The sequence below is a fragment of the Pan paniscus genome, chromosome 5, assembly GCF_029289425.2.
Source record: "Pan paniscus chromosome 5, NHGRI_mPanPan1-v2.0_pri, whole genome shotgun sequence".
NCBI lineage: Eukaryota > Metazoa > Chordata > Mammalia > Primates > Hominidae > Pan > Pan paniscus.
This window is the reverse complement of record NC_073254.2, coordinates 128,005,637-128,021,251: the sequence shown is the minus strand read 5'-3', so window position 1 is coordinate 128,021,251 and position 15,615 is coordinate 128,005,637. Positions and strand designations below refer to the sequence as shown.

General features: G+C 45.5%; 1 protein-coding gene across 1 annotated transcript; it reads left to right on the top strand.

Moving 5' to 3' along the window:
- Nucleotides 1-7,416: 7,416 nt before the first annotated feature.
- On the top strand, nt 7,417-13,031 carry LOC100973690 (large ribosomal subunit protein uL3-like). The gene has a single exon (XM_034962656.3). It carries the CDS (start codon nt 10,770-10,772, stop codon nt 12,021-12,023), a length of 1,254 nt encoding a protein of 417 aa, XP_034818547.3. The 5' UTR covers nt 7,417-10,769; the 3' UTR covers nt 12,024-13,031.
- The last annotated feature ends 2,584 nt before the right edge of the window (nt 13,032-15,615 follow it).

The following is a 15,615-nucleotide window of genomic DNA, read 5'->3' as shown; positions in this document are numbered from 1 at the left end:
CTCTTCCCAGTCTTGGGTATGTCTTAGCAGCATGAGAGCAGACTAATATAGTAAATTGTACCAGGAGTGGGGCATTGATGAAAAGATACCCGAAAATGTGGAAGCAACTTTGGAACTGGGTAACAGGCAGAAATTGGAACAGTTTGAAGGGCTCAGAAGAAGACAGGAAAATGTGGGAATGTTTGGAACTTCCTAGAGACTTGTTGAGTGGCTTTGCCCAAAATGCTGATAGCGATATGGACAATAAAATCCAGGCTAAAGTGGTCTCAGATGGAGATGAGGAACTTGTTGGGAACTGGAGCAAAGGTGACTCTTGTTGTGTTTTAACAGAGAGACTGGTAGCATTTTGCCCCTGTCCTAGAGATTTGTGGAACTTTGAACCTGAGAGAGATGATTTATGATATCTGGTGGAAGAAATTTCTAAGCAGCAAAGCACTCAAGAAGTGACTTGGGTACTGTTAAAGGCACTCAGTTTTAAAAGGGAAATAGAGCATAAAGGTTCAGAAAATGTGCGGCCTGACTATGTGATAGAAAATAAAAACCCATTTTCTGGGGAGAAATTCAAACTGGCTGCAGAAATTTGCATTAGTAGCAAGGAGCCTAATTTTAATCCCCAAGACCGTAGGGAAAATGTCTCCAGCTCATGTTAGAGACCTTCATGGCAGCCCCTCTCATCACAGGCCCAGAGGCACAGGAGGAAAAAGTGGTTTTGTGGGCCGGGACCAGGGTCCCCATGCCGTGTGGAGCCTAGGGAGTTGGTGCCCTGTGTCCCAGCCACTCCAGCTGTGGCTGAAAGGGGCCAACATATAGCTCAGGCTGTGGCTTCAGAGGGTAGAAGCCCCAAACCTTGGTAGCTTCCACATGGTGTTGAGCCTGCTGTGCACAGAAGTCAAGAATTGAGGTTTGGGGACCTCTGCCTAGATTTCAGAAGATGTATGGATTTCAGAAGAAGATAGAAGCAAAAGTTTGCTGCAGGGGCCCTCATGGAAAACCTCTGCTAGGGCAGTGTGAAAGGGAAATGTGGGGTTGGAGTTTCCACACAGAGTCCCTAGTGGGGTGCTGCCTAGTGGAGCTGTGAGAAGAGGGCCACTGTCCTCCAGATCCCAGAATGGTAGATCCACCAACAGCTTGCACCATGCACCTGGAAAAGGTGCAGACACTCAACACCACCCCATGAAAGCAGCCAGGAGGGGGCCTGTACCCTGCAAAACCACTGGGGTGGAGATGCCCAAGACCATGATAACCCACCTCTTACATCAGCGTCACCTGGATGTGAGACCTGGAGTCAAAGGAGATCATTTTGTAGCTTTAAAGTTTGACTGCCCCGCTGCATTTTGGACTTACACAAGCCCTGTAACCTCCTTGTTTTGGCCAATTTCTCTCATTAGGAATGGGTATATTTACCCAATACCTGTACCTCCATTGTATCTAGAAAGTAACTAGCTCGCTTTTGATTTTACAGACTCATAGACAGAAGGGACTTGCCTTGTCTCAGATAAGACTTTGGACTGTGGACTTTTGGATTAATGCTGAAATTAGTTAAGACTTTGGGGACTATTGGGAAGGCATGGTTGGTTTTGAAATGTGAGGACATGAAATTTGGAGGGGCCAGGGGTGGAATGATATGGTTTGGCTGTGTCCCCACCAAATCTCAACTTGAATTGTATTTCCCAGAATTCCCATGTGTTGTGGGAGGGACCCACGGGGAGGTAATTGAATCATGGGGGCTGGTCTTTCCCATGTTATTCTTGTGATAGTGAATAAGTCTCACGAGATCTGATGGGTTTATCAGGGGTTTCTGCTTTTGCTTCTTCCTCATTTTTCTCTTGCCGCCGCCATGTAAGAAGTGCCTTTCGCCTCTTGCCATGTTTCTAAGGCCTCCCTGGCCATGTGGAATTGTAAGTCCATAAACCTCTTTTTCTTCCCAGTTTGGGTATGTCTTTATCAGCAGCATGAAAACAGACTAATACAAATATCAAAGAGATTACTCTTGAAAAACTGTTCCCAGGGAGGCATGCTTCCCATTCAGTCCTTAAGAATAGGTTGAAAACACAGGGCCTTGTTCATTAGGATAGACAAAAACTGACTTAAAAGTAATAGCTTATAGTATAATTTGAGAGCAACGAATTTTTTTTTTACTTGTGCAGTTGATGAGTAATTTTTCATCACTTGGATGAAGAACAGGTTTACATTTCTCATGGTCCAGGTTGCCCTTTTGGTACCCTGCAGAAGAAACAGAGTGTGCACACACAGAAAGTAACCACCGAACATTTTGTGAGAGAACCCTGAGAATCTTGTGGTCAGCCTGAACCTTTCACTTTGTTTAGCCTTCTTGGCCCTTGTGAACTGACACTGCCTGCTTCTCCCAGGCTCGTGTCTTAATGCTCTCCCCTCACTCCATGCTCCAGCCAGCTGTCTTCCACTCTGTTCCTTGCATTCCACCCACTGTTCACTGCTTCAAGGCCTGGACCTTTCCCTTCTCTCTCTGACTGCCTCCTTCTCCTCCAGTGGAAGCTTTCTGAGGCACTCTATCTGCAGGAGGCTCCACCTTTATCCACTCAGTCTCCAGCTCATCAACCTATTTGTCTCCCTTATAGCACCTACCATGACCTGAAATCATTGAGTTTATTTTTTTATTGATGCATAATATTTGTACATATGTATGAAGTACATGTAATATTTTGTTACGTACATAGAATGTGTAATGATCAAGTCAGAGTATTTATCCATTGCCTAAAGCATTTATCATTTCTATGTGTCAGGAATATTTCAAGTCTCTCTTACAGCTATCTTAAAATATACAATACATTGTTGCTAACTATAGTCACCCTATTCTGCTATTGAACATTTAAGAAAGTATTCATACTTATACTGGTATGTTTGTACCCATTAACCAACCTCTCTTCATCCCCCTGACCCACCCACACATCCTTCCAGTCTCTAATAACCACCATACATTCTCTGCCACCATGAGATCAACTTTTTTAGCTTCCAAATATGAGTGAGAACATGTGGTATATGTCTTTATGTGACTGGCTATTTCACTTAACATAATGAACTCCAGGGAACATCATTCTTTGTTATGGCTGAAGAGTACTCCATTGTGTATATATACCACATTTTATCCATTCATCCATTGATGGACATTTAGGTTGATTCTATATCTTGGCTATTGTGAATAGTGCTGTAATTAACATGAGTGTGCAAGCATCCCTTAGATATGCTAATTTCCTTTTCTTTGGGTAGATACCCAGCAGTGGGATTGTTGGATCATATTGTAGTTCTAGTTTTAGTTTTTTGAGAAATCTTCATATTGTTTTCCATAATGGCTGCACTAATTATCTTTTTTTATAATTTTTTTAAATTTTATTTTTGTTGGTACATAGTAGGTGCATATATTTATGGAGTACATGACATGTTTTGATACAGGCATGCAATGGGAAATAAGCACATCATGGAGAATGGGGTCTCCATCCCCTCAAGCATTTATCCTTTGAGTTACAAACAATCCAATGACACGATTTAAGTTTTTTAAAATGTACTTTTAAGTTATTATTAGGCGAGGCGCGGTGGCTCACACCTGTAATCCCAGCACTATGGGAGGCTGAGGTGGGTGGATCACCTGAGCCCACAAGTCCAAGACCAGCCCGTGCAAAATGGTGAAACCCCATCTCTACTAAAAAAAAAAAAAAATTTCAAAAAATTAGTGCGGTGTAGTGGCGCACACCTGTAGTCCCAGCTACTCAGGAGGCTGAGGTGAGAGGATCACCTGAGTCCTGGAGGCAGAGGTTGCAGTGAGCCAAGATCATGCTACTCCACTTCAGCCTGGGCAAGAGAGTTAGACCCTGTCTCAAAAAAAAAAAAGTTATTATTGACCATAGTCACCCTGTTGTACTATCAAACAGTAGGTCTTATTCATTCTTTCTATTTTTTTTTGTACCCAATAACCATCCCCACCTTCCCCTTAGCCCCTTGGCTATACTAATTTTTGTTCCCACCAACAGTGTATGGGAGTTTTCTTTTCTCTGCATCCTTGCCAGAATCTGGTTTTTTGTTTGTTTTTTATCTTTCTAACAATAGCCAGTCTAGGCCTGGCACATTGGCTTATGCCTGTAATCCCAGCACTTTGGGAGGCCAAGGCAGGTGGATTTCTTGAGCCCAGACCAGCCTGGGCAACACGGTGAAACCCCGTCTCTACCAAAAATACAAAAATTAGGCAGTCTCATAACCTAGTCTAAAAAATAAATAAATAAACAACAGCCAGTCTAGCTGGGTAGGATGATATCTCACTGTGGTTTTGGTGTGCATTTCCCTGATGCTTAGTGATGTTGAAGCTCCATAAGCATTTGCTTGTCTGGTTCACCATACGTATTCCCAGCATCTCAGATAGCACCTGACATGTTGGAGATGCTTGATAAATACTTGTTGAATATATGAATGAACAAAGACTGGGTGTGGTGGCTCACACCTGTAATCCCAGCACTTTGAGAGACCAAGGCAGGAGGATCACTTAAGGCCAGGAATTCAAGACCAACCTGGGCAACATAATGACCCTGTCTCTACACAAAAATAAGAATAAAAATAAAATAAAACAAGCTGGAGGTTTGTGGATGTTGTTCAAATAGCAATGGGTTGTACAATTATGATGTTGACTGGATTCGGAATTGTCTGCCAGGAATGAAGCTCCCAAGAACATCAGTGTGGGCAGTAAGACACGTAGACTCAATCATCCCAAGGCAATTGGTTCTAATAGCAAGTCTTCCTAAACTGGGGCTGCACTCTGGCAGTTCCTCATAGTGTTTCTCATCATCTTGAAAGGTGGCACATCGGCTGGGTGCAGTGGCTCATGTCTGTAATTCTAGCACTTTAGGAGGCTGAGGCAGGAGGATTGCTTGAGCCCAGGAGTTCAAGACCAGCCTGGGCAACATAGAGGGACCCCTGTCTCTACAAAAAAAAAAAAAAAAATTAGTCAGGCATGGTGGTGCACACCTGTAGTCCCAGCTACTTGGGATTCTGAGGTGGGAGGATCTCTTGAGCTTCTGCACTCCAGCCTCGGGAACATGGTCTCAAAATAATAATAATAATAAAATAAAAATTAAATTAAAAACTAAAAAACAAAGGTGGCATGTCATTAGGGTTTTTTCACACATCAGTCTAAATTCTTCAGTGAGAATGCCCATACAGTATTGGGAACTGTGATGTGCCTATTGATGCTAAGTCCTGAAGTTGATGAGATGAGTAAGCCACCATTCTTTTCTTTAAGAATCTCATGGCCAGGTGTGGTGGTTCACGCCTGTAATCCCAGCACTTTGGGAGGCCGAGGTGGGTGGATCACCTGAGGTCGGGAGTTCGAGACCAGCCTGACCAACATGGAGAAACTCTGTCTCTACTAAAAATACAAAAAATTAGCTGGGCCTGGTGGTGCATGCCTGTAATCCCAGCTACTTGGGAGGCTGAGGTAGGAGAATCCCTTGAACCCAGGAGGTGGAGGTTGTGGTGAGCCAAGATTGTGCCATTGCACTCCAGCCTGGGCAACAAGCGCAAAAGTCCACCTCAAATAAAAAAAAAAAAAAGGAATCTCATAATTTAGGGCTGGGCGCGGTGGCTCATACCCGTAATCCCAGCACTTTGGGAGGCTGAGGCGGGCGGATCACCTGAGGTCAGGAGTTGGAAACCAGCCTGGCCAACATAGTGAAAACCCATCTCTACTAAAAATACAAAAATTAGCCAGGTGTGGTGGTGGGTGCCTGTAATCCCAGCTACTCAGGAGGCTGAGGCAGGAGAATTGCTTGAACCCACAAGGCGAAAGTTTCATTGAGCTGAGATCACACCACTACACTCTAGCCTGGGCAGAGCGAGACTCTGTCTCAAAAAATAAAAATAAAAAATAAAAAAATAGAATCCCATAATCTAGTAAGGGAAGACATGAGGTGCTTTACTTTTTGCAAATTGCCTGGAACACAGGCTTTTTATTAGCACATGAAGCAGTAACAGCAGTGTTGTTCTGCACCATATGATGTTGAAATGGTTGCTGAATCCTTCAGCATTAAAAGCTAGGACACTTTGGGTACCGCTAAAGTGTCCAGTGTTTCAAAATGAATAATGGTAGTGATAAAAACTACCCATTGCTGAGCTCCTGCTATGGGCATTTTTTATATTGGTTTTCTCTCAAAGTATTTCTGATTATGTTATACTCACTTTTACATATGATGAAACAGAGACTCAGAAAAGCTTAGAAACTTGTCCAAGCTCACACAACTGGTAAGTGTAAGCCATGAGTCATATCCAGGTGTTTCTAATGACAGAGACCATGTTCTTTGCATGACACCACAGGCTCTTGTTTCAAACATCTCAGGTCCCACTTCCTCAGTTCTTCACCTACAGTGGATCTCTTCCCAACTTCCCTTCTCTACTCTAGTCAGAGAACATCTTATACACATCAGGTAAAAACTGTGTAGATGCATGCAGGTTTCTTTACAACAGAACATCCCATGGCACATTGTGTTGATAGGACCATTATATAAAGTTGTAGGAGCTATAAGAATACAGAGAAGACATAGTGATATGGTTTGGCTCTGTGTCCCGACCCAAATCTCACCTTAAATTGTAATAATCCCCATGTGTCAAGGTGAGGACCAGGTGGAGATAATTGAATCACGGGGGCAGTATCCCCCATGCTGTTCTCATGATAGTGAGTTCTCATGGAATCTGATAGTTTCATAAGAGGCTTCCCCCTTGACTTGGACTCATTCTCTCTCCTGCTGCTCTGGGAAGAGGTACCTTCCTAATTGTAAGATTTCCTGAGACTTCCCCAGCCATGTGAAACTGAGTCAATGAAACCTCCTTTCTTTATAAATTACCCAGCCTCAGGTATTTCTTCATAGCAGCATGAGAATGGACTAATACAGTAAATTGGTACCAGGAGTGGGGTGCTGCCTTAAGGGTACCTAAAATATGGAAGCAACTTTGGAACTGAGTAACAGGCAGAGGTTGGAAAAGTTTGGATGGCTCGGAAGAAAACAGGAAAATGTGGGAAAGTTTCAAACTTCCTAGAGACTTGTTTAATGGTTTTGACCAAAGTGCTGATAGTGATATGGACAATGAAGTCCAGGCTGAGGTGGTCTCAGATGGGGATGAGAAACTTGTTGGGAACTGGCATAAAGGTGACTTTTGCTATGCTTTAGCAAAGAGACTGGTGGAATTTTGCCCCTGCCCCTAGAGATCTGTGGAACTTTGAACTTGAGAGAGATGATTTAGGGTATCTGGTGGAAGAAATTTCTAAGCAGCAAACCATCCAAAATGAAGCAGTGCAAAAAGTTTGGAAAATTTGCAGCCTGATGATGCAATAGAAAAGAAAAATCCACTGGGTGCGGTGGCTCACGCCTGTAATCCCAGCACTTTGGGAGGCCAAGGCAGATGGATCAGGAGGTCAGGAGATCGAGACCATCCTGGCTAACATGGTGAAACCCTGTTTCTACTGAAAATACAAAAAATTACCCAGGCATGGTGGTGGGCATCTGTAGTCCCAGCTACTCGGGAGGCTGAGGCTGGAGAATGTCATGAACCCAGGAGGCAGAGCTTGCAGTGAGCTGAGATCACGCCACGGCACTCCAGCCTGGGCATCAGAGTGAGACTCCATCTCAAAAAAAAAAAAAAAAGAAAAGAAAAATCCATTTTCTGGGAAGAAATTCAAACTGGCTACAGAAATTTATGTAAGTAATGAGAAGCCAAATACTAATCACCAAAACAATGGGAAAAATGTCTCCAGGGCATGTCAGAGACCTTAACAGCAGCCCCTCCCATCACAGGTCCAGAGGCCTAGGAGGGAAAAATGGTTTCATGGGCCAGGCCTAGGCCCCCCTGCTCTATGCAGCCTCAGAACATGGTGCCCTGTGCCCCAGATGCTTCAGCTCCAGCTGTGGCTAAAAGGGGCCAAGGTATAACTTGGGCCATTTCTTCAGAGGGTGCAAGCCCCAAGCCTTGGTGGCTTACATGTGGTGTTGGGCCTGCAGGTACACAGAAGTCAAGAATTGAGGTTGGAGAACCTCTGCCTAGATTTCAGAGGATGTATGGAAATGCCTGGATATTGCTGCAGGGGCAGAGCCCTCATGGAGAACCTCTGCTAGGCCAGTGTGGAAGGGAAATGGGGGTTGGAGCCCCCACAGAGTCCCCACTGGGGCACTGCCTAGTTGAGCTGTGTAAAGAGGGCCACCATCCTCCAGACCCCTGAATGGTAGATCCAACAACAACTGTGTGCCTGGAAAAGCTGCAGACACTCAACACCAGCCATGAAAGCAGCTGGGAGAGGGGATGTACCCTGCAAAGCCAGAGATGCAGAGATACCCAAGGCCATGGGAGCCCACCTCTTGCATCAGCGTGACCTGGATGTGAGACATGGAGTCAAAGGTGATTATTTTCTAACTTTAATATTTAATGGATGCCCTATTGGATTTTGGACTTGCATGGGGCCTGTAGCCCCTTTGTTTTGGCCAATTTCTCCCATTTGAAATGGGTGTATTTACCCAATGCCAATACCCCCATTATATCAAGGAAGTAACAAACTTGATTTTACAGGCTCACAGGCAGAAGGGACTTGTCTTGTCTGAGATGAGACTTTGGACTTGGACTTTTGGGTTAATGCTAGAATGTGTTAAGAATTTGGGGAACTGTTGGAAGGGCATGATTGTGTTTTGAAATGTTAGGACATGAGATTTGAAAGGGGCCAGGGCAGAATGATATGGTTTGGCTATGTGTCCCAACCCAAATTTCATCTTGAATTGTAATAATCCCTACATGTCAAGGGTAGGACCAGGTGGAGATAATTGAATCATGGGGGGCAGTTTTCCCCTTGCTGTTCTTGTGAAGTGAGTGAGTTCTCAGGAGATCTCATGGTTTCATAAGGGGCATCCCCCTTCACTCGGAGTCATTCTCTCTCCTGCCGCCCTGTAAAGAGGTGCCTTCTGCCATGATTGTAAGTTTCCTGAGACCACCCAAGCCATACTGAACTGTGAGTCAGTTAAACCTCTTTTTTTTTTTTTTTTAAATATGAATTACCCAGTCGGGTATTTCTTAATAGTGTTACAGGAAAGGGGTCCCAATCCAGACCCCAAGGGAGGGTTCTTGGATCTCACGCAAGAAAGAATTTAGGGTGAGTCCGCATTGCACAGCAAAAGCAAGTTTATTAGGAAAGTAAAGTGGTGAAAGAACAGCTACTCCACAGACAGAGTAGGGCATTCCTATAAATAGGAGGAGGAATGCATCCACGTACAATGCTTTTGCATGTGTGTGTGTGTGTGTGTGTGTGTGTGTGTATAAAATTTAAAAAGATCATGCACCAGGCGGTGGCTCACACCTGTAACCCCAGCACTTTGGGAGGCCAAGGCAGGTAGATCACTCGAGGTCAGGAATTCAAGACCAGCCTGGCCAACATGGCAAAACCCTGTCTCTACTAAAAATACAAAAATTAGCCAGGCATGGTGGCATGAGCCTGTAGTCCCAGCTACTTGGGTGTCTGAGGCACAAGAATTCCCTGATTCTTGTGCAGAGGTTGCAGTGAGCTGAGATCACAATACAGCACTCCACCCTGAGCAACAGAGCAAGATCCTGTCTCAAAACAACAACCACCACCACCACCAAGAAAAAAGATCATGGGGAGATGTGCTCTGCTACAAGAGTTTGTGATAAAGGATTAATTTTCTTAATTACTGTACTTTGCAAGAATGTTATCTTTTTCATGCCTATAATCCTAGTACTTTGGGAGGCCAAGGCAGCTCACGAGGAGATGGAGACAATCCTGGCTAACACGGTGAAACCCAATCTCTACTAAAAAAATATACAAAAACATTAGCCAGACATGGTGGCGGGCGCCTGTAGTACCAGCTACTCGGGAAGCTGAGGCAGGAGAAAGGCGTGAACCCGGGAAGCGGAGCTTGCAGTGAGCCAAGATCACACCACTGCACTCCAGCCTGGGCAACAGAGCAAGACTCTGTCTCAAAAAAAAAATAAACAAAACAACAACAACAACAAAAAAACTCCCTCTCAAAAAAAAAAAAAAAAGAATATTATCTTTAAAACAAAATTAGGAATGTCTTTGTTCTCCAGATATCGGGATATTAGAACATTCCCAAGTCTGGTTCTGTTTAGTAAACATTATCAATCTGTTTCATTAACTGTAAACATCTAGAGGCTAGGAATACCTTTCTGGGAATGCAGCGCAGCAAGTCCCAGCTTCATTTTCCTGGCCCTCACTCAAGATAGAGTCGCTCTGGTTAGAACACCTCTGACAACAGCAGTGTGAGAATGGACTAATATATATGGGAAAAAATAACACTAAACCATTAAATACAGATGTGACTGACACAGACCCTTGATGAACTCAGCTGCTGCTTCCTCGTTTATAACTACAGAGCCCTTTTGGGTGACACCATTTCTCCTCCAGGTCTGTCCAGGTTTCTGTCATCTCTTGCCTTACCATAGATATTTTCAGTCCTTAATGGTCACCTACAAAATATTCATTGATGTGGCCAGGTGCGGTGGCTCACACCTGTAATCCCAGCACTTTGGGAGGCCAAGGTGGGCGGATCACGAAGTCAGGAGATCAAGACCATCCTGGCAGTGGCGGGTGCCTATAGTCCCAGCTACTCGGGAGGCTGAGGCAGGAGAATGGCGTGAACCCGGGAGGCGAAGCTTGCAGTGAACCGAGATTGCACCACTGCACTCCAGCCTGGGCTACAGAGTGAGACTCCATCTCAAAAAAAAAAAAATCATTGATGAAAAGTGGCTGTGCTCTACCGGCGGGATTTGACTGCGTGATGTCTCACAGAAAGTTTTCTGCTCCCAGACATGGGTCCCTCGGCTTCCTGCCTCAGAAGCGCAGCAGCAGGCATCGTGGGAAGGTGAAGAGCTTCCCTAAGGATGATCCGTCCAAGCCGGTCCACCTCACAGCCTTCCTGGGATACAAAGCTGGCATGACCCACATCATGAGGGAAGTCGACAGCCCAGCATCCAAGGTGAACAAGAAGGAGGTGGTGGAGGCTGTGACCATTGTGGAGACGCCACCCATGGTGGTTGTGGGCATTGTGGGCTATGTGGAAACCCCTCGAGGCCTCCGGACCTTCAAGACTGTCTTTGCTGAGCACATCAGTAATGAATGCAAGAGGCGTTTCTATAAGAACTGGCATACATCTAAAAAGAAGGCCTTTACGAAGTACCGCAAGAAATGGCAGGATGAGGATGTCAAGAAGCAGCTGGAGAAGGACTTCAGCAGCATGAAGAAATATTGCCACGTCATCCGCGTCATTGCCCACACCCAGATGCGCCTGCTTCCTCTGCGCCAGAAGAAGGCCCACCTGATGGAGATCCAGGTGAACGGAGGCACCGTGGCTGAGAAGCTGGACTGGGTCTGCGAGAGGCTCGAGCAGCAGGTAAATGTGAACCAAGTGTTTGGGAAGGATGAGATGATCGACGTCATTGGGGTGACCAAGGGCAAAGGCTACAAAGGGGTCACCAGTCGTTGGCACACCAAGAAGCTGCCCCGCGAGACCCACCGAGGCCTGCGCAAGGTGGCCTGTATTGGGGCATGGCATCCTGCTCGTGTGGCCTTCTCTGTGGCACGTGCTGGGCAGAAAGGCTACCGTCACCGCACTGAGATCAACAAGAAGATCTATAAGATTGGCCAGGGCTACCTTATCAAGGATGGCAAGCTGATCAAGAACAATGCCTCCACTGACTCTGACCTGTCTGACAAGAGCACCAATCCTCTGGGTGGCTTTGTCCACTATGGTGAAGTGACCAATGACCTTGTCATGCTGAAAGGCTGTGTGGTGGGAACCAAGAAGCGGGTGCTCACCCTCCACGAGTCCTTGCTGGTGCAGATGAAGCGGCAGGCTCTGGAGAAGATTGACCTTAAGTTCATTGACACCACCTCCAAGTTTGGCCATGGCTGCTTCCAGACCATGGAGCAGAAGAAAGCATTCATGGGACCACTCAAGAAAGACGGAATTGCAAAGGAAGAAGGAGCTTAATGCCAGGAACAGATTTCGCAGCTGGTGTGGTCTCAATAAAAGTTATTTTCCACTGGAAAAAAAAAAGAAAAGTGGCTGTGTCTTCCAAGCGATGTGACTCCACAATACATGGGCAGCAGTGAACATTGGTTTTCCCGTGGCGCCAGACTCTTCCTCTGCCTCAGGGAAGCAGCTCTGCTTGAAGCCCCTGTGGATATGGTTTCCATGATTTTTCTTCCAGATATCACTACTTGGAAAATTGTGGTTTTATTCCTACTCATTAAGTCTTATAAACATTATGATTTGACATGTCACATTCCCCAGTGAATTTCCGCTTTGTAAACTCTGGGCTGTTTAGTCAGTTGCAGAAACTAGGTAGGGAGGCTGGGGGTGGCAGGAATGTAGACTATCACCCCCTGTCCCTGTCCCTTCCCACACAGACAATCCAGCCAATGGCAGAAGACTGCCGGAAATGTAGAAGAGTTAAGGTAGAAAAACTTTGGAAAATAATTATTTGTCTGCTGAGGTAATAAAATTAAGGTTCCGTAAAGCCACTTTTTTGGAGTATTAAGCAAATATCTTTCGACCTCTTGAATTTGAAATGGTTTTGTAGGTGCATGTGACCATTGACTTCAAAACAAAGGCTTTTGGAGGAGACAGGTCTGTTAGCTGTGCTCTCCTCTAAATATGTTTTAGGCTGGGAGCAGTGGTTCACGCCTGTAATCCCGGCACTTTGGGAGGCCGAGGCAGGTGGATCACTTGAGGTCAGGAGTTCGAGACCAGCCTTGCCAACATGGTGAAACCCCGTCTCTACTAAAAATACAAAGATTAGCTAGATTTGGTGGTGGGTGCCTGTAATCCCAGCTACTCAAGAGGCTGAGGCAGAGGAATTGCTTGAATCCGGGAGGCGGAGGTTGCAGTGGGCTGAGATCGTGCCGCTGCACTCCAGCCTGGGTGACAGAGCGAGACTCCATCTCAAAATAAATAAATAAAATAAAATAAATATGTTTTCAAAGAAGGCATATGACCATAGTGGGAAGGAGAGGGATGAGAAACCAGGGAAACAGTCGAAGAGAAAAAGAGGGGGAGAGGGGAAGGACAGGAGGTAAGGAGAGTCAGAAACAAAAGACATACAGGGTTTAAGTGTCCCGCTTCCGTTTCCTTTTCACTAGCACAAAAGCCTGAGGATTTCAAATTCATCTGAGCTCTTCTTGGGAGATGGTTGTGGCCCGAGGCAAGGGCTTGACTCGCAGAGGACAGCTTGGCAGTGACAGAGGCAGAAGTCAGACAGAAAGGCTCTGACTGACATGTGAGCAGCGGGGTGATGTCAACAACAGCTGACCCGTCATGAGACCTTAGGAAGAAAACCAATGGGAATCTTGTTTTGGAGCGTCTAGTGCCCAGCTAGCTCCCTGCTAGGTGCTTGCAAGCAGATTGACTAGCATAATAGAGTGATTTTGTAATCTGTCATAATACCATAAGCCACAGATCCACAGACTTTGACCCCTCACAGGTATAATAAGCGCCTTTATTCAGCTGCACATGATCTCCCTATGGGGAAGGAGGGAGGGGGCCCTTCTTCTAATTACACAACCTAAGCATATGTTTTGCTGGAGAACAAAGCATTATATTCATTAGCAACAATCTTGTAAGCCAGGTTCCTTTTACTAGCCAGTTAACTAATTGACAGTTAAGAATGTGTATTAATAATAGACTGCAGCCAGGCATGGCTTAATCTGACAGTTTTATTAAAAATGTAGTCAAGTTCCTCAAGCCGGCATGACTGTCAGCTTTTATGTAGGAATCCTGCTTACCAAGGATCTTAACTTGCTATAAAACAATATCACCCCGGCAGAAAATTGTTCTCCCAGGTCAAAGTCCGGGAGTCAGCAGAGTTATTCTCTTGGAGGATTTTTGTTGTTCTTCCCTTTGTGACGCATCTGAACAAGGAAGTGATTTTGTTGTGTTTTCTTAAAATCTTATTGACATGGTTCACTTGTTCTGGACCAAATTATTCTGGTGGTGAATGATCCTAATTCTTCCTAGCTGCTTTTCTGTGTACCTTGTCCTCTTTTTAAAATTTTATTTTGTTTTATGGGGTATGGAAATAATGATTTCTCAAATCACTAGCAACTCCATTGAAAGTTCTGCGAGAGATGGTAGAGAGGTTGAAATTCAAAATCTGTCCTGCCACACACACATTGTTCTTTCCAGTCTTTGCCTTTGAAATTCTTCCAGTACCTAACTTAGATACGCCCTAGCCTATGGCGTCTAGTTGAATTTCCCCCATGTTGGAAATCGAGCATTTTCTGCCCCCATTCTCCCAGCACATGCACCAAACTTCTCTCCAGCTCCCTACTCACCTGACCTAACACCCCCCTTGGGACATGGTCTGTCCTTTTATCCCTTTTTCCCATGATCCCTTGCCCTTAGCAAATATGCAGCAAATATGTGCTGGGTTAAATTGAATGTACTCTTTATTACTAACTCGAATCTCAGTAGTCAGTCTGTAAAACACCTTTGATCTCTGTTGGTTTGTAAATATCTCTGGAATCTAGCCTTTCTCTATGGCAGGGCCTTTACCACCTCTTGTCCCCTGCTTCAGCTCAGCCTCCTTGAGAGGGATCTTTCTGAGACATAAATATGGTGACGAGGCCGGGTGCAGTGGCTCACGCCTGTTATCCCAGCACTTTGGGAGGCCAAGGCGGGTGGATCACCTGAAGTCAGGAGTTCAAATCCAGCCTGGCCAACATGGTGAAACCCTGTCTCTACTAAAAATACAAAAATTAGCCAGGCTTGGTAGTGTGCACCTGTAGTCCCAGCTGCTGAGGCACAAGAATCGCTTGAACCCAGGAGGTGGAGATTGCAGTGAGATAAGATCACACCACTGCACTCCAGCCTGGGAGACTGAGCAAGACCCTGTCTCAAAAAAAAAAAAAAATCCCCCTGGCTACTGGGTTGGGTTGAGTTGACTGCTGGGGAGGGGCAGGTAACGACAGAAGTGAGGCGAGCTGTTCAGAGGCTATTGTAGCAACTCAGTGGAGAGGGGGCCATCACCTGGATTAAGGCGGGTCTTACAGGATATTGTTTGAAGGTAGAGCAAACAGAACTTGCTATCGGAATGGATGTAAGGGGAAGGATTAATCGAGAGTGATGAGAGTGACTGCAAGTTTTAAAATATTATTTATTGATTTTGAGCAACAAGAAGGACAGCTTAATATGAGTCCTATGGGCTTTTCATCCTAGGACTCAATTTGGCTCACCTTTCCAGTGTGGTCACCTGCCCCTCCCTTTCTACACCCATGCTCCATTCATACCTAGCTCCTCCATGGTCCACACTCAGATTCTTTTATTTATTTAATTATTTTTTAATTTTTTTGAGATGGAGTCTTGCTCTGTCTCCCAGGCTGGAGCGCAGTGGCGCAATCTCGGCTCACTGCAAGCTCCACCTCCCGGGTTCACGCCGTTCTCCTGCCTCAGCCTCCCAAGTACCTGGGACTACAGGTGCCCGCCACCACGCCGGGCTAATTTTTGTATTTTTAGTAGAGATGGGGTTTCACCGTGTTAGCCAGGATGGTCTCGATCTCCTGACCTCGTGATCTGCCCCCCTTGG

Excerpts from the sequence above, each read along its gene's own strand:
- LOC100973690 (XM_034962656.3), top strand. The coding sequence starts at position 10,770 with ATGAAAAGTGGCTGTGCTCTACCGGCGGGATTTGACTGCGTGATGTCT.